Source organism: Emys orbicularis, chromosome 1 (assembly GCF_028017835.1).
Source record: "Emys orbicularis isolate rEmyOrb1 chromosome 1, rEmyOrb1.hap1, whole genome shotgun sequence".
NCBI lineage: Eukaryota > Metazoa > Chordata > Testudines > Emydidae > Emys > Emys orbicularis.
In genome coordinates, this window is record NC_088683.1 from 248,663,424 (window position 1) to 248,682,130 (window position 18,707).

General features: G+C 39.8%; 1 protein-coding gene across 1 annotated transcript in view; it reads left to right on the top strand.

Moving 5' to 3' along the window:
* EIF5B (eukaryotic translation initiation factor 5B) overlaps positions 1 to 18,707 on the top strand; it is a 68,562-nt gene that overhangs the window by 35,433 nt on the left and 14,422 nt on the right. Inside the window, exons 11-18 of the mRNA XM_065412646.1 lie at positions 1,070 to 1,177; positions 4,728 to 4,838; positions 10,441 to 10,508; positions 11,935 to 12,076; positions 14,111 to 14,242; positions 14,897 to 15,079; positions 15,199 to 15,360; positions 17,818 to 17,949. Coding sequence (XP_065268718.1) covers positions 1,070 to 1,177; positions 4,728 to 4,838; positions 10,441 to 10,508; positions 11,935 to 12,076; positions 14,111 to 14,242; positions 14,897 to 15,079; positions 15,199 to 15,360; positions 17,818 to 17,949 — 1,038 coding nt within the window. The remainder of the gene's footprint in view (positions 1 to 1,069; positions 1,178 to 4,727; positions 4,839 to 10,440; positions 10,509 to 11,934; positions 12,077 to 14,110; positions 14,243 to 14,896; positions 15,080 to 15,198; positions 15,361 to 17,817; positions 17,950 to 18,707) is intronic.

The following is an 18,707-nucleotide window of genomic DNA, read 5'->3' on the forward strand; positions in this document are numbered from 1 at the left end:
TGATTGTCAGTGCTTTACAGACTTACAAATAATTTTTATGCAAAAAGTTAAGATTTTCAACAGTACTTAATATAGCTTCTTTTTCATGAATGCATTTAGACAGACTTAGATGTATCTTGACTTAAAACCACAGTACAGGGGTTGTATGAGCTAACTGCGAGGAGTATAACTTCTTTCTGTAAGGCTAAAAAGTATTCTTTTTTCAGAGGAAAGCTTCCTTGAAGGGTGGAAGTATGTGGCATCATCACGGTCCACTCCATCCTTTGTAAATGCTATTAGAATTTCAATGAAGCATTTCTATGCTTTTAGTTTTTTTTCAATTACTGACATTTTGCATTGGCTCTTTTTTCTCTTCAGCATACTGCACAATAGATTTAGAAACTCTAACTTTCATTAATGCATGCCTAGGAATTGGTGTCAACTGGTAAGAAGATTTTGAAATGTATGCATAGTAAAACACACTACAAGCCCTATTACTTGTCCCAAAGCACACCTTTGCTATATATCCCTAACAAATCCATACTTTAGCAGATGAAAGAAGTAAGAATAACTAGTAGGATAACTTGAAACTGATAACATTCTCAGTTCGCAATTTAAAAAGCAACAATCTGATGAAAGCCATCTAACTGAAACAGTTTGAATCAATTTAATTAGACCTGAATTCCCAAGATGCTAACCTTTAATTCTGATCTTTAAACTGTTCCAAAAAGCTGGGCAAAAGGCCGAGCTAGACTTATTGCAAGTCTCAGGACCTCAGATGTTCTGCTTGGAGATAAACAACCTAGAGCCCAACATGTATTGAATCCAGATGCATACCATGAAAATTGTACTTGGACTAGAAAAATTTCTGTCCACATAATCTGCATCCCTCCCCTCCCCCCTAACCCTCCCTGGAGATTGAATTGTAATGGAAGTATTGTATTTAGTAAGCCTTGGAGAGGGAGTGCAAAAACCCTGCCAGCTTTTTAAGGTGCTGCTGGAAACATTAGATAATTCTCCACTTGGTTTTTGTAATACTTTAAATATTAATCTCTAGTTTTGAACGTGTCTTATTTTATTCTCATATTAGAAACGACGTATTGAAAATAACAAAAATGTAAACACTGAAAAGCTAAGAGCACCGGTTATCTGTGTACTTGGGCACGTAGACACAGGAAAGACCAAAATTCTAGATAAGGTAAGATGCAGAGCGTGATGGATCTTCATTGTCAAGTTTCTGTAATAGTTGATTTCTCAATAGTGTAATGTAACTGCTACTGCTTGAAATAACTTGTTGTAATCCTATAATGCTTATAAATATACAATGCAAGATAACTTTCCTAACCAAAAAAGTCCATATATCACATGCTGGGAAAGGGACCTGTATAGACAGATTACCCCAGAGGAATGGGGTTTGCTCTGGAAGAGTACCAGCAACCTCAATATAGAGCACAATATAGGGAAAACTTATTTAAGATAATGTTTCAGCGGTACCTTATACCAGTCAGGATGAAAAATAGAAAATGTGTGGAGATAAATGTTGGGAAAATTGTGGTGAAGAGGAGATTTTATGCCTTTATGTCCAGTCATTAAAGAGTACTGGGATGCTGCAATTCATAACCAAATATCACCAATTATTTGATATTTATTGTCAGATGATTCTTTCGGAATCTTGCCTGGGCTTCCTAGCAGAAATGGTCACACAAAACGAAATGAAGAATTAATCTGTTGTCTGCTAGTTAGCAGCTAGGCTTCTGATAGCTTTCCATTGGAAAAAGAAAAGTAGTCCAACTCAGGAGGGAGGTTAGTGGTTATGGAAAAATGAATGTACCCAGTAAAACAGCAGACAAATAGCTATTTGGTTACCATTTATTTAATACTCAGAATACTTTCACCTGCAAACAAATCACCACACCTGTCGATTTTTTTTTTTTAATATTAGCATTTGATGGACATGCCTGGTTTGTTAAATGTGTAATCAGAGATTCCACTCAATTTAATAAAATCACGAGAAATGACCTGTCATGATTATTGTAAATGTACTCATTCTAGAATATGGAAACACCCTATTAAATAGGGAGCCCAGGATTATATTACTGTGTAATGTTCCTCTAAACAAAAGCTTACTGTTGTAAATTTCAGAGACTATACAATAATCGTTACATGGTTAGGCTCTGATCCAAGAGGTGTATGTATCTGAACCGCTCAGTAATAGTGATCATAATGTAATTACATTTGACATCCTTGCAGGGGGGGAAATGTCAAAGAAACCCCGCACAGTAGCATTTAACTTCAAAAAAGGGCACTTCACAAAAACGAGGAAACTAATTAATTAAATGGAAATGAACAGTCACAAGAGTGAAATGCCTGCAAGCTGTATGGGAAACCATTTAAAAACACCATAATAAAGGCTCAGTCTAAATGTATACCTCCCAAATAAAATAATTAATAAAAAAGCAGTATGAGAACCCAAAAAATGCCACTATGGCTAAATAACAGCGGCAAAAAGGCATCCTTTAAAAATTTTAAGTCAAATCCTTTATTTTCTACAGTAGGAGCATAAACTTTGGCAAGACAAGTGTGAAAATATAATTGGGCAGGGCAAGAAAATTTGAAGAGCAACTAGCAAAAGTCACAAAGGCTAGCAGCAATTTATTAAGTACATCAGAAATAGGAACCCTGCCGAACACCAGTAGGGCCACTAGATGATCACAGTGCTAAAGGTGCATTCAGAGAAGACAAAGCCGTTGCAGAGAAGCTAAATGAATTCTTTGCATTGGTCTTCACTGCAGAGGATGTGAGGGAGATTCCCATGTGTGAGCCATTCTTTTTATGTCACAAATCTGAGGCATTGTCCCAGATTGAGGTGTCCATAGAGAGGAGGTTTTGGAATAACAAATTGCTAAACAGTATTAAGTCACCAGACTCCAGATGGTATTCACCCAAAAGTTCTGAAGGATCTCACATATGAAATGGCAGAACTGTGATATGTAACCTATTGCTTTAATCAGCCTCTGTACCAGATTTCTTGGAGAGTAGCTAATGTAATGTTGTTGTTTTTTTTTTTAAAAGGCTCGAGAGGTGATCCTGGCAATTGCAGGCCAGTAAGCCTAACTTCAGTACCAGGCAAATTGGTTGAAACTATAGTGAAGAACAGAATTATCAGACACAAAGATGAACACAATATGTTGGGGAAGAGTCAACACAGCTTTTGTAAAGGGGAATCATGCCTAACCAATCTTATTAGAAATCTGTAAGGGGGTCAACAAGCATGTGGACAAGGGTGATCCAGTGGATATAGTGTACTTGGACATCCAGAGAGCCTTTGAAAAGGTCCCACACCAAAAGCTCTTAAACAAAGTAAGCAGTCATGGGCTAAGAGGGAAGATCCCCTCATGGATCAGTAACTTGTTAAAAGACAGGAAACAAAGAGTAGGAATAAGTGATCATTTTTCACAATGGAGAGATGTAAATAGCAGGTCCTCCAAGGATCTGTACTGCTACCTGTGCTGTTCAGCGTATTTATAAATGATCTGGAAAAGGGTGTAAATAGTGAGGTGGCAAAATGTGCAGACAAGATGCAAAATTACTCAAGATAGTAAACTCCAAAGCAGACTGTGAAGAGTTACAAAGGGATCTCACAAAACTGGGTGACTGGACAACAAAATGGCAAATGAAATTCAATGCTGATAAGTGCAAAGCAATGTACATTGGAAAAAATAATCCCAACCATATATGCTAAATAATGTGTTCTAAATTAGCTGTTACCGCTCAAGAAAGAGATTTTGGGGTAATCATGACTAATTGTCTGAAAATATCTGCTCAATGTGCTGTGGCATTAAAAAAAGCAAACCATGTTAGGAACTGTTAGGAAAGGGATAGGTAATAAAACAGAATATAATCATGCCCCTATATAAATCCATGGTACCACCACTCCTTCAGTACTGTGTGCTGTTGTAGTAGCCCCATTTCAAAAAAGATATATTAGAATTGGAAAAGGTACAGAGAAGGGCAACAAAAATGATTAGTGGTATGGAACAGCTTCCATATGAGGAGAAATTAAAGACTGGGACTGTTCAGTTTAGAAAAGAGATATCTGAGGGAAGATATGATAGTCTATAAAAACACAAATGGCGTGGAAAAAGTGAATAAGGAATTATTTGCCTCTTCACATCACATAAGAGCCAGGGGTCACCCGATGAAATTAATAGGCATCAGGTTTAAGACAAACATATGGAAGTACTTCTTCACAGTCAGCACGTGTAACTTGTTTGTGAAGGCCAAAAGTATAACTGGGTTCAGAAAAGAATTAGGTAAGTTCATGGAGGACAGGTCCATCAATGGCTATTGCCAAGATGGTCAGAGATGCAACCCCATGGTATGGGTGTCCCTAATCCTCTGATAGCCAGAAGCTGGGAGTGGATGACAGGATGGATCACTTGAGTATTTCCTATTTTGTTCATTCCCTCTGAAGCATCTGGCACTGGCCACTGTCAGAAGTCAAGATACTGGGCTAGATGGACCATTTGTCTGACTCAGTATGGCTGTTCTTATGTTCTTATATGTGTTACAACTTCCTAAATAAAAAGACTGTTTAAATATACACACACACACACACTCCAAAATAAATAGGAAATAATTAATGACACTTCCAAGATATGATTTTAAATGTCCTTCTGTAAGCAGGTTCCCATTTCTGTTGTTTTCCCTGTGCATTCAGTACTCCCTTTATTGCTTTGGTTTTATAGCTCCGTCATACTCATGTACAAGACGGTGAAGCAGGTGGTATCACTCAGCAGATTGGAGCAACTAATGTTCCCCTGGAAGCCATTAATGAACAAGCTAAGATGGTGAAAAATGTAAGTAACAGCACTTCAAAGACCTTAGATTGAGGTCCAAAAGTTCATAAAGCGATCTGCTTACTTACTAGATGTTGTGGTGGGATATTTTTCTAAGAATTTTTTCTGCTTTTGTGTATGTAAAAACCTAGTTGACATATTAGTTGTTTGGGCTGAATTTATTCTTCTCACTTTTTTTTTAAAGAGATACTCTAATTCAGAAATTAGAGTAACAACATTGCCATACAATTTATAATTACCATCTTTTTTTTAAAAAAAACAACCTCCTCCTGTCATCTACTTCATTCTAGAAAGTGCATTTATGCATGTATATGTTGACTATATTGACAAAAATCTGACATTTGGGTAGAAATTGGGAATACTCTTGGAAGTTAAAATATACTCAGATATTTTTATTACATTTCTTCAATGAGCTTTAAAATGGTTTCTACTTAATTTCAGTGCATGCACTCACACGCTAAGTTTAACAACGGGCAACAAGCTTTACTTTTAAATCCACAATATTAGAAAACTGATGTTGCCATTGAAGGTCACTTTCCAAGGGACATTAGAGCCCCGTAAATGAAATATTGCAGTTTGATTTTTATCTAGAAAACCACTCAGCCACCTGTTTTTTAATATTAAAAAATGCACTCCTAGTACATTTTGTCCAATATGAAGAACAATCATAAGTTGCAGGAGAGCTGTTCTTGAAATCTCCAACAGCAAATTAAATCACTTTTAGAAAAGTTGTTTTATACAGAAATATTTTTGTAAGCATTTAAACAATCTACTGGAACTTTGCTTCTCTGACGTAGGAAGTACAAGATGGTTGAGATGGCAAAAGCTGTCAGTTTGTTCCCTTTAGCTGGGTTTAATGCAGTAGAAATCCTAACTTCTTGTGTCTTGTCAAAGTAATATCTTGGTTTCTAAAAAGCTGGAAGATTTGCTACATCAAATATAGTTTCTGAAAGTTTAGTTTTTCCTTCAAGTTGTGTCCTTATGTGCCCTCCACTTCAAGATTGGCGTTTTCATCAACAGAGTCCTTGTCTGTGCCCTAGAGATTCTCATTCTCTGATATGAGCATATGTGGGGGAAGGGTGGACCCACCACAACTTCAGTTCCTTCTCAGCCACCTGTGTCCCTTAGCTAGCTACGTGGTTTGCCACCTCTTTTGCTTATTTTTTCTTACTATTTTAGACAGTTCTTTTATTTCTTTTTCTGTTATTTAGCACATTTTGTGCTTTTACGGGAGTGGAGGGGGGGTTACCCTCTTTCTTTTTTTTTTCTTTTTTGTTTTTGTTTTGTTTTCCCAGTCTGGGCCTTTTTAACTAAGACCTTAAACCAAAGCTTCAAGTAAGGGATTATGCCCAAAATCCTGGGCTTCCAATCCTGTCAGACCTGTCACAGGTGTTTTTCTCCAACAGTAGTGGACACTTGAGCTCCCGACCCCCATATAAAATCCACTTAAAATTTAAAAGTACATCTGAAAAACTGAGGGGACAAGGTAAAACTCCTGTTGATGGAGTGTTCCCTGAGACCTAGGGGGTCGAAGTCACCTCCCTGTAAATTGGATGTAGTTGCTCAGAGAGCCCCTGCAACTGAATCACTGCTGCTGTGATAAGCAAAGACCCGAGGGACCCATAAGAAGCACCCAGACTGTTCAGAAAAAGACCCTGTTCTGAGGAATAGGATAAGAGAAGGGGAAAGTTGCCCTTTTGGTCTGGATCTTGGGAGACCCTGTGTCCTGACAAGGGTACCACTGTGGCCCCTGATTCATCATCAACTAGAAAACCATGCCATATACTGAGAAGCTGTCTATTAAATTGTAGTGGCACTGAAGTCAGCACTGCGCCCAGTGCTTCTGAAGCACAGTGACTCTAAGGTTAAGCCAAAAATGTCATCGGTACCACCTTCCCTAGCCAGCAGAGAAGAGCACACAGATTGCACTTTAGTACCATCTCCTGTATCACCCGATGTACTAATGCTTGAGGTCCTTATCTGGAGTACCCAATACTGTCCAGGCTCCTTTTCCACGAGGATCTTTGGATCCTGGAAGAACGTGAGTCACCGTTGCTTAAGAAGGGTATCAAGAGAGACCTTCTCTTGTACTGACTTGACTTACCATCTAGTATCAATGCAGTCACTGATTCCACACAAACCTATTGTGGTTACTGAGAGGCATTTCTGATTGACATATTCTCTGGTACTGTCTCACTACCAACCAGATTCAGCCTCCAGTTCCTGTGTGGTTATTAGATACCCTCTGATCGTTCATACCCACTTGACCGCCGGTATCAGCACCACTTGCCCCTCCAATGGACGTGGTAGATGACAACTCATCTGATTGAGGTGTCTATAAAAGGCCCTTCTATTTTCCCATTTCAGCCATCCTCACTGCGGTGCAGCCTGATGAAGCTACTCCCTGCAGGACATATATCCAGCAAACCTGGCAAGAACAAGCCTGGGATCCTGTCACCTTCCATTATGTCCCTCTTCAATGGGCTTATTGGTCCCTTATAGCAACCAGCTCTACAGGGTCCCATCAAGGACACGTCAAAAGCAACAACTGCTGTCCTAGGATCCTGTTCCACAGGAGGAACTTGTAGATGAACAGGAGCCATCAGGAGAAGAAGCAGCACCACCTTCCTCCCTGCTGGACAAGACTATTATGCTTCTGTCAGATTCTGGGGTTGCCACCACCTGCTCTGTAACCGTGTGTGCCTCATAATGCTTTGCTGCTGTAACTCCCAACTTGGACTCCTCACCAACTGCCAAACAGCATGCTTGGTAACAAGGTAAATGTCTGTGTTTAGCTGCCAGCAAACTCCAGTCAACACTTTGGCTTCCACCAGCCTTACTTGTCACTTGCAGGGTGACCCCAACACACCCCCAGTTCCAGATTTTTCCCCAAAAATGTGTGTTCTGCATTGTCCAGTACTCTACTAGACAGTTCAGGTACTAGAGGTCAATTGCCCCTGTAAGGGGTCAGTATATACAACAGTTTACTCCTTTAATTGGCATTACCAAACAATTCAGTTTAAACACAACGCTGGATTAAATACATCAGAGCCCGCAAACCACAGCAAGGGCTTGCCTCTAACTCCTGAGCCATATGGCAGTCTGTACGTTTGTGGCACTCTTAGCAGGACTACACTCCTGGTGTCTTTGAACCTGGATGAGAATGGTCTACACCATGCACACTCTGTCCAAATGGGTGTCCGTACCTCGAAGGGTCCTCGATTCTGTAAATTGGTGGAAGGATCCACAAAAGGTGTGTATGGGAGTTATGTTCTTGCATCCTCATCCCATGAGGATCATCACTACAGCTGCCTCCCAATGATGTGCACTTTCAGAAAGTCACAGCTCAGGACAAATGGACTCCTAAGGAAGTGATCCTTCATCTTATCAAGCTCAGAGTGGTTTGTTATGCTTGCCAGCACTTCCTGACCCACATCAGGGGCTGCCCCATCAGAATAAAACTGCTGCATATCACACCATAAACAGATCTCAGAGGTTTATCTACCAGGACTGCAGAACGCAGTGGCGAACTCCCTCAGCTGGCACTTCCATCTCAGTCCTGAGTGGGAGCTGAACAGCAACATGTTCTGAAGGATGTTTTTTACCTGGGTTGATCTGGAGATGGCTGTCTCTGCGACACCATCCAATACAAAGTGCAGATGATACTGTTCGAGAGGAGGGCACAGCCGCAACTCAACAGGAGATGCTCTAGTCATTCCTTGGCCTCGAATGTTGCTATAGGCTTATCCCTCAAGGCCATTACTGCTCAAGGTCCTAAACCAATTGAAACAGGAGAAATTAGTAGCCATCCTCATAGCACTGCTGTGGCAGAGAGAGGTGTGGTTACCAGAGCATGTGTGCATGTCTTGACAGCTGCTTCTCCACCTTCTGGTGGCAGCAGAGCTCTTCACTGTGGAGTCAAGATCCATCACCCCCTTCAACCTCTTGGCACTTCAACTCAAGAACATCCTCCTAGATGGCGCTCTGGTATAGAACAAGACCACTCTTCAGTGATACAAACAGTACTACTTCATAGCTTAAAACCCTCAACAAGGAAAACTTACTTGCAGAAGTGGAAACATTTCCCAGCTTGGTACAGCCATTTTCTATACCTACTTTCGAGTCCTGCCTGGCGTGCATTCTTGATTGCCTGTTAAATTTAAAAACCACAGGAATTGTTGCTGAGTTTAATTGAGGTTCACCAAGTTGCCATCGCTGATTTTCATTGTCCCCCATCGAGGGGTTTTCAGTCTTCACTCACCCTTCCACTACCAGGTTTATTATAGGCCTGTTCAATCTTTTCCCTCCTGTCAAGGAGCCAGCTCCACCATGGGACCTCAACTTAGCCTCCATTTGAACATATGGGGCATTGTTCCCTCCTCCATTTGTCCCTCAAGACCTTGTTCCTTGTCTTCATCTCGGCCAGAAGGGTAGGAACCCTGATGGCTGACCCACTGTACATGATGTTCTATCACGATAAAGTGACACTCTGTTCACATCCACACTTCTTGTCTGTTTCTTCAGAATTCCACTTTTAATCAGGAGATTCATCTACCAGTGTTTTAGCCCAAGCCTCGCTCTTCAAGAGATGAAGCGAGGCTCCATAGACTGGATGTAAGAAGGGCTGTCACCTTTTACCTTGACAGAACTAAGTCCTTCATCTCTGTCATGGAATGAATGAAAGGGCCCCCAATCTCTACCCAAAGACTGTCCAAATGGGTTTCAAGATGCATCTTAACCTGTTATAAAACCGCAAGGACTTGTCCCTCTTCTAGGTTGATTGCCCATTCCACCAGGGCTCAGACTACTGCTGTGACTCTACTGAAAATGTACCTGTCTCAGACATCTGCAGAGCAGCTACCTGGTCTTCGCTGCACAAATTTTCCCAGCACTGCGCTATTATGCTTGCTTCCAGTGCTGGTACACCTTTTGGTGGTGCTGTTTTATCGTCTGTACTGGATCTGCATCCTCGGTACCCTCCTCTGTAATTGATGTACTGCTCGGGAATCTCCTGAAGTGGAGCATCCATAGGGACACTACTTGAAGAAGGGAAGGTTACTTACCTTGTAGAGTGACTGGAGTTCTTTGAGATGTGTGTCCCTATGGGTGCTCCACTAGCCACCCTTCTTCCCCTCTGCCATAGTCTTCTTGCTGGGCTTTTGTGGTTCAGAAGGAACTGGAGTGGCAGCGGATCTGCCCCCCTCTTCCCACCGTATACCCTTGTACCAGAGCATGAGGCTATCTAGGGCACAGGCATGGACCTGCTGATACTGCTGACAAAATCTCTGATAAGAGTGCACGGTGCACATGCATCCTGAATTAGGAACACAGAGTAGGACACATCTCAAAGACCTCTAGTTAACATACAAGGCAAGTAACCTCTCCTTATATGATGTCGTCATTTTGAGTGTCCTTTACCCAACTGGCTTTGCTTTTATCATGACACAATGGCATTCTTAAGAGCTGTTGTTAGGGTAAGGGTGTTGGCCCTTCTTAAAATACTTAGTTGGATATTTGAAATTTATGACTACTGCTAAGGCTCTAAATTAAGTTTATTTTCTTACATAATTTTCTCAAGATGGCTAATATTTGAAAATGTTAGTTTGACAGAGAGAACGTAAAAATTCCAGGAATGCTGATAATTGATACTCCAGGACATGAGTCTTTCAGGTAATTTTTTTTATTGTTATGATGTGAAGGGTCTTGTTAATAACTGATCATAAGACTTAACTGTTAATATAGGCATAGGTACTTAACTGAATTATAGAATTTAGGATGAATCTGCTACTTACTGTATATCTTTACACTTCTAAAAAAATATTTGGATCTGACAAGGGATATGCTTGATTTACATTTGCATTTTGTATCTAGTTAATCACTTGTGGATGAAACGTGTATATAATTTTCCCATCCATGGTCAAACTCTTATATTTAGAAGAGCATGTAAAGGCAATCTTAAGTTTTTATATTCACTATTCAAAGATAAATTGGGAGAAAACAGTGCTTATCTGTGAAATGTAACTTAAGTGCTTAGGGAAAAGACTTTTTCCCATCTTAGTCTCTAGATAAGTAGTCAATGACCTAATTTTTGGCTTGTTATGGAGCCTAAATGAATCTGGATGTTGGAGATTATGAAAGCTAACTTTCTTAAAAGGTCTCCTATACATTTTACTTATTAATTCTGGATCCTAATGAATCCCTAATGAAAACTTAACATAAAAGGAATTATGGTTGATTAAATGTGACATCCTCCAACAACACCCTTACAGGCAATGAAATGCCAGGTTTTAGCTGTACTCCAATACCTACGCAGCCCATTTCTGTAGATGATCACAAACTCGGCATCTTCATAACAAACTTCCTTCTGCTCCAACAGATAAAGAACATACTACACTTAACACAGTGTACATAACCTCAGTTATAAGCTCAGCAACATGAGTAAACAGTCAGCATCGACATGTGAATAAGTTAATTGTGCAGTGTGTTAACTTTCTGAGGGAAGTAGGAGGAGTTGATCTCTTGGTTAACATGGTTAGAGACTGAAGATAAAATAAATCTGCATGGATTACCTGAACTTTGTTTACTGCTAGGGTATTAAAGAATACGATCAGTGCAGTCTCTGCCCATACTTAAATTCAAAACTGAATTACAGTGATCTGATTTAGGACCTTTAGAGCAATTTTCAATCACCTTCTTAATCTTGCTCAAAAAGGACAAGTTAGAAACAGTGTGATCGCTAATATTGTTTGCTGATTGAGTATTGCACCTCCCAATAGGTTTGCCTACAAATTCTTCCACAATTGTGTTCTTTTGTTGTTGGACTTGGACTTATAGAAACACTCTATAATACGTTTTGGAAGTGATCCTCTACTAATGGTATATAGCTGGTATGTCATTTAATCAGTCTTACTCATTCTTCCCAAGAACTAGGAATGTGGCAGTGTCTTAATGAAAATCACAAGATTTTCACTTTTGTTGGGTAAACATCAGTTGATCCTGATGTAAAAAAAAAAAAATCATTTCTAATAAAAAAAAAAAAAGTATGGACTATTCTGATTACTGTATGAATGACATTCTTTCTTTCCCAATGCCACAGCAACCTAAGAAATCGAGGAAGCTCACTTTGTGATATTGCTATTCTAGTAGTTGATATCATGCATGGTTTGGAGCCCCAGACAATTGAATCTATAAACCTGCTGAAATCCAAGAAATGTCCCTTTATCGTAGCACTCAACAAGGTAAGATGGCCTTTCAAAGATTTATTTAGAAAATTCAGTATCAAATACATACTGTGCTATTTTGTCAATTGAATTGTGTTTATGAACAGTACCATCAACCCATTGTAAGAGCTGAAGCTGTGGTTCTTAGTTGTCTCTGTTGACTTGCATCTTTTTCTGTAAATGAAACTGAGAATAATTATAAGATTTTCATAGACTTTGCAGAGCAGTTTAAGGAGTCTCCTTAAAGAAATGTTTATTATTCAGTTCATCTCATAGCTCTTCTGTGTGGTTCACATTACTGGAAGTTGTTCTTCAATCATTCTGTAATATACTTAGATGAATTGGTTGGGTGATACCTTGTCTTCTCTTTTTTACCTTGTAAAATCGAAAGGTGGAGTACGATTCTGCTCCCCTTTTAACTATTTATTTAGCGTGTGCCTAGTCGTCTAGCCAAGCAATGGCATCTTCTGAGGTGGGTCTTCTAAACTAACAACAGAAGTTAGTTGTTTGAGACCGGTTTCAGTGTCCTAGCAGAGCACTGAGCAAATTTAAATACATTGTAAGGACTGGTTTCAAGTACTACAGCATTAGGTGACTGAGTGTAGAGGAAAAATATGTTAATGTAATTAGTTTGTCTTTAAAATTGAATAGTTGGCCAACATTTTCAGGTATGCTGATAGGCATTTTGATTTCTTACAAAATAAAGATAAAAACCACTTTACTGTATGTTTCAATTAAATATTTGTATAGAAAAGAAAAACTAAGACACTACAGAAACCCTGATGTTACAGCTCTCATGTACATATTAAAGTCGGTTATATAGATGGTGCTAAGAAAACTAAGTTGTGTTCAGATCGCTTTGCCATATATTATGCGACACATCGGCAGTCTTATTTTTTTTTAATAGGTGTTAATGCATATTGCAAAAGAACTGCATTACGATTTCAAAGTATTTAGTAAATATTAAGAATTAAGGGTGGCAGGGAGTTGAGAAACCTTTGTACAATTACTGAAAGGACTCTTGTCTACTGGTTGGGAGGTGGGGGGGGAGGGGAGAGGCGGTTTGACCTTGAAAGTGTCTTAAACCTTAATTATGGAGGCCCTCAAATCTTATTTTTGTTTGTTTTTTAAACACTTCCATGTTGTGTTAGTCACAGCAATAGAATCATGTTACTCGGTGTAGGTATGTGTACTACTTCATGGCCCAGTTAAAAAGGTCTTAATTTACATACCTTTTATGAGCATTGTGGAAGAAGCAAATCTTAAGTAGGGATTTGAATGAAATGACCATAATGCCTTGCACTAAACATGACCTACTTTAAAACTTACTTTGGGAGTTACCCTAAATTCTGTAATGTCTTCTTATTGTTTTTGACGCCTGTTTTGAACACATCTTCTTTAAAAAACAAATTGCTGTTGATATTGACTTAATTTCTGTTGTGCTGTTGAAGGAAAGGAGTTCCAACTTCAACAAAAAGCTTTAAAATACGTTTTTAGAAACTGTTAAATATCCTTTAGGCAAGGGCTTTGTGTATCCTTTCTTCACTGTATATAAACACCAAGAACATTATTTCATTTAAAAAAAAAAGTCATGACTTAAGAGAGTCATGTTCTCGGGAAGCTGGAAGACTAAAATCTTTTCCCACTTGTTTTGTCTTAAACTTGATGGAATACATGTAATTAAACTACCTTTTCAGTATAAAAACACTTTGCACATGTATCAAAAGACTCCGTTTAACAGTCTGAAGTTTAAAAAAAACTTAATTATTGCTCTCGGAAATATTCTCCAGTACTGTTTGTTTTTCCATTACAATACTGGATACATGTATGTTGGAAATCTTTTATATTTGAAACATACACATGGTTACTAGGATAAATTGGCATCTAGATACTATGGTGATTAATACTTATGAATAACTTAAATATTTCTTATAAGTTATTCATATGTAAGGCAGGTCATAAACGACAGTTGACTTCTGTAGGCATAACCCAGGAATGCACTGCTGAACATTGCAAGGCATGACATAACTGTATTAAAATTGTATTTTCAAGATTGATAGGTTATATGACTGGAAAAAAAGCCCTGATACAGATGTAGCTACCACGTTAAAGAAACAGAAGAAAAACACAAAAGATGAATTTGAGGAACGTGCAAAAGCTATCATAGTGGAATTTGCACAACAGGTAGGTTGGATTATTAAACTTTTTTTCTGTTAACAGAAGTGAAAATAGGTGGACAACTTTTGAAAGCCTGACTCACAAAGCAAGCCAAAGAAAGATTTCTTATGGTATGAATATCACACTGTGTATTTTCTGACCCTTTATCAGTGTGTTAATCATTTATATAAATTGAAACTAAAGTAGAAAACCTGTGCTTTATTTTGATTAGCGACAGCTTTCTCTACCCCCATTCCAGTCCTGGGGCACTTTGTTGAGAATGCAGGGCCAGCAAGAACAGAGTGGATTTTCTACACACTCTCCCCTCATTTGAATCACCTGAGAGAAACTGTCTCCTCCCTTTTTTCTTCAGACTAGTGTGATTGTGTTCCAGCAATACTTAGTTTTCACAGCCTCTGACTGGTCCCATAGAAACTGCCTATAAGCTAAAATACAGTAACTAGCTTTATAGGATTTACTCATATTTTGAGTGTTGTCTGTTGCCGCCTTTTGTGCTTTAAAGTGTGAAATTTGAGATTGCATTATTAAGGTGTTACTGAAATGGAGCTATGACTTGAATTCAGGATTTGAAAAATGTGATAGAACCATTTAGTCTCTTGTTACATGCTGTTACTGTTCATGTGGTAATTTCCCATGCATCTGTACTGTTCCTGGTTCTAGGGCTTGAATGCTGCTTTGTTCTATGAGAATAAGGATCCCCGCACTTTTGTTTCTCTGGTACCTACCTCTGCTCACACTGGGGATGGCATGGGGAGTCTGATAGCCCTTCTTGTTGATTTGACGCAAACCATGCTGAACAAGAGACTGGCCCAATGTGAGGAACTGAGAGCTCAGGTTATGGAGGTAAGTCAGTATCTGTGCTTTAGAATATTTGTCTAGCAAACTTTTTTCCTTTTTGTGGCTGATAAACTGAGTTGAAATGCAAGTGTTTAACTTTTTTTTCTCTCTCTCTCATCTCTTAGGTCAAAGCACTTCCAGGCATGGGAACTACCATAGATGTAATTTTGATTAATGGACGTCTGAAGGAGGGTGATACCATTATTGTCCCTGGAGTAGAAGGTCCTATAGTAACTCAGATTCGAGGTCTTCTGCTACCTCCTCCTATGAAGGAACTACGAGTTAAGGTATGGGAACAGCATGTGCATGTGGCATTTTAGGGAAGTCTTAAGAATTAGAACAAAAGATTAGAATAAGGGGGAAACCCAGAGAAGTATTCAGTACACGTTACATCATAGTAAAAAGTGTCCAAAGATGATCAAATTAAAGTGAGGAGGGGGAATAAATGGAAGAAGTTGCAGGTCACAATGCATCCATACTCCCATAGATGTGTCTGATTGTGGAAGTGTTTCAGGACAAGGATCAAAGAATAACCACACAAATGTATATTAACAAGCATCAAGGTTCATGCATAATGCATAGACGTGGAAGGGAGAGATCTTGTAAAATGCATACAAAACCCGTAGAAAGACTTCTTAAAAAAAAAAAAAAACATTCAAATATAGAGTGAAATTACTGAACCAATGAATCAGTAATTTATGGTGTTTGGTGCCAGGTGTCCTGAGACGAGATGAATGAAACTCTTGCATAGTGCTGCAGCAGGCTTCAGGAGGGATAGGAGACTGGGCCAGCCTGATCTCACTAGGGTTGTGTAGCTAGGGAGTAGACAGGGAGGTTAGAATCTTGACTTCTGGATCATTCTGAAAGGAGGAGGAGAGCCACAGAAGTGAAAAGTCGATTTATGAGAGGAGGAAGAGGAGAAGCTAGAACCTGATGAGGAGCAGAAGAGCTTTTCTCTGTTACTCTACTTGAAATGAAGGCAGTAAGGGTCTGGAGCATTTCATAGACCTAAGGCCAGAGGAACCGTTATGACTCACTAGTCTTCCCCTTTGCATAACACATCATAAACATTTCTCAGATTAAAATCCAGATCTTGAGTTCCAGTCCAGAAGCTTAACAATAAAACCATCTTTTCTATTGTTGGGGAAGTATGTCCTTGCAGGGCTCTATAATCCTGGGGGCTTCACAGAGTTGGACACTATAATAGGACAAGCTGGTAAATCTGGATTTTAGCACCCACCTTGGCATTCCATTTTCTGTCTTGCATGATGATGCCCCACTGTGGTGACTACACAATCCTGGCTGCATTGAAAATGGTGTTGCAGAGGAAGGAAGAAGGCTGAGTGGAATCTGACAACACTAATGGGGCCTTTTGGGTCTCGTTGTAGTAGGGAGATCAGGCACCTTGTCCAGGTTCACCTGGACACCCACACAGATTGAGTAGCAATGTAGATGGCTACAACAATTTTCTTGAGGGCCCTATGAAGTGCTAGGTCAGCTTTCCTGTCCTTGGTGTCCAGTGGTACTGCTGTTGGCCTGTAAGGGATAGACTGGATACTAAGGCTCCTCTTTGTCATTCTCAGGGCAAGGTCCTGTTTGATTCATCTGCAGTTGCTGGGTATCTGCTTACTGAGGGCGGGGGTGGTGGTGGTGGTGAACTGAAGGCACATTTGGGCACATGCTCCCTTGTGTTTAAAATCAAGGGTAAAATTTTGCCTCTGTCCCATTTTCAGAGTGCACTTAAGAGCTTGAATCTTACTGAGAGTCTGGGCTCCTTAGCTCTTGTCACTTCCTGAGGGGTCCAATGGGAAATGGGGTCTCTAGCAAGTTAGGGTCACCTAGAGAAACTTCATCAGCCTTGAGACAGGAGATGAATTTGGGTGCCTCCAGAGAGCATGAAAGGGTGGGGTGTTTGTGGGGTTAGGGAGCTGTACTGGAATCTCCAGGGAAGGTGGAGACCTTACAGAGGTAATGGATCCCGACACTGACTTGATGGTCTCTTCAAGCTGAGACTGTGAAATGCCTTGCTGTAGGGAGGGTCTGGGTAGGAGAGGGTTCCCCTAGGCTGTGGAGGAACAGTGCTGGAGCTTCAGGGAGATGAGAGAGGGGCGATGCCAGTGTATTGCTATCAGGAAAGAGGCTGTTAGGAAGGGCTGCCTACTTTCCTCATCGAAGACCACCTATTCTCCAGTCATGCTGAGTATGTGGGGGTGGGGGGGCAGAGCCCTTGTAGACTCTTTGTAGAGTGCCTCCCTCCTCTCCCCCCCACCAAAAAACAAAACAAAACTAAATCTATGCCAGAAGCAGGGGACTTGCTGATAGGCTCTCTCTCTGCTGCTCTGTTTTCTGTCCTTTTCTGGGATTCCTTTTCCTTCTCTCTTGGGCCTTTTCTTTAGTTCTGGGCTTAAAAGAGAGGCAAGAGGAAGAATTAAGGAGAGAGCAGCTGGGCATGCAGACTGAAGCACACGCTCCCCACTTCAGGGAATTGGAGGCAAAGAAAATCTGGAAGGAGTGGGATCAGGCCTGAGCCACCTTTGTGGTACAGGGCTTGATTGTCGGAGTCTGCCTCCTTGTTTGCTTGTGCAGCCATAAAATTAGGCATCTTTGACTGTCTTTGTTGGTAGCATGGGAAAAAAGGGACATATGACCAGATGATCTGCTGAGTAGCTAACCCCCTGCTGTGTGCTGCTAAAGAACATCCATGTGAACTCGTAAATTAATTTTTTTCCCCCCCCTTTCTTCAGAATCAGTATGAAAAACACAAAGAAGTTATTGCAGCCCAGGGTGTAAAGATTCTTGGGAAAGACTTGGAGAAAACATTGGCTGGTTTGCCCCTGCTTGTGGCTCATAAAGAGGATGAGATCCCAGTTCTTAAGGTGAGGCATTGCTGAACATATACAATTCCAGTAGGATCTAGAATGGAATGCCAAGTAACATGAAATCCACTGAATGATTAAAAGTAACAGAATTAAAATCTTTTTAACAGGAATTTTTAATCTGTTAAAATGTTGAAACTTCAGCATGTAGGAAACGTAGCCATTTTAGTTAGATCTAAAACAATTTCGTAATGTATGATAGTTTTGTGTTAACACTATAACCTGTAACTCTAGCACAGTGGAATTTGTTAGTGTTTCCATGACACATTTATTACCAGGTAGAAAATTAGCTTACTGGAGTCTGTGATTCTGAGATTAAGTTATTAAAAACCAAACTATCCAGTTTGTAAGTATAATTATTGTTTTGGGACCTGTAGTAATCTGGATCTATTTTATTAAAATTAGTGATTACCCAAAATACAAATTTGTTCTTTAAATTAGTGAGATCAGAATACTTGAATTTACAGAACTGGCTTTAGCATATGTTAGGAAGTACTACACAAGAGAAACTTAGTGAGGACTTTTCCTATGCATGTTTAATTGTTTCGTGTTCTTGTGCTAATATAGCTGTACTACAGTTCTGGATGAGCTGCTTTTAGTTGTCTGGATCAAAAACTTCATCCCATCAAATGGTATAAATGGACTGCCTCAGTGATTTAATCATACAGCTTCCAGAACTGTCCACTTAATGTTAGTTTAAAAACAAATGTTAAATTCATATTCCAAAAAGTCATAAAATTCTGACTGGCGTGTGTGTG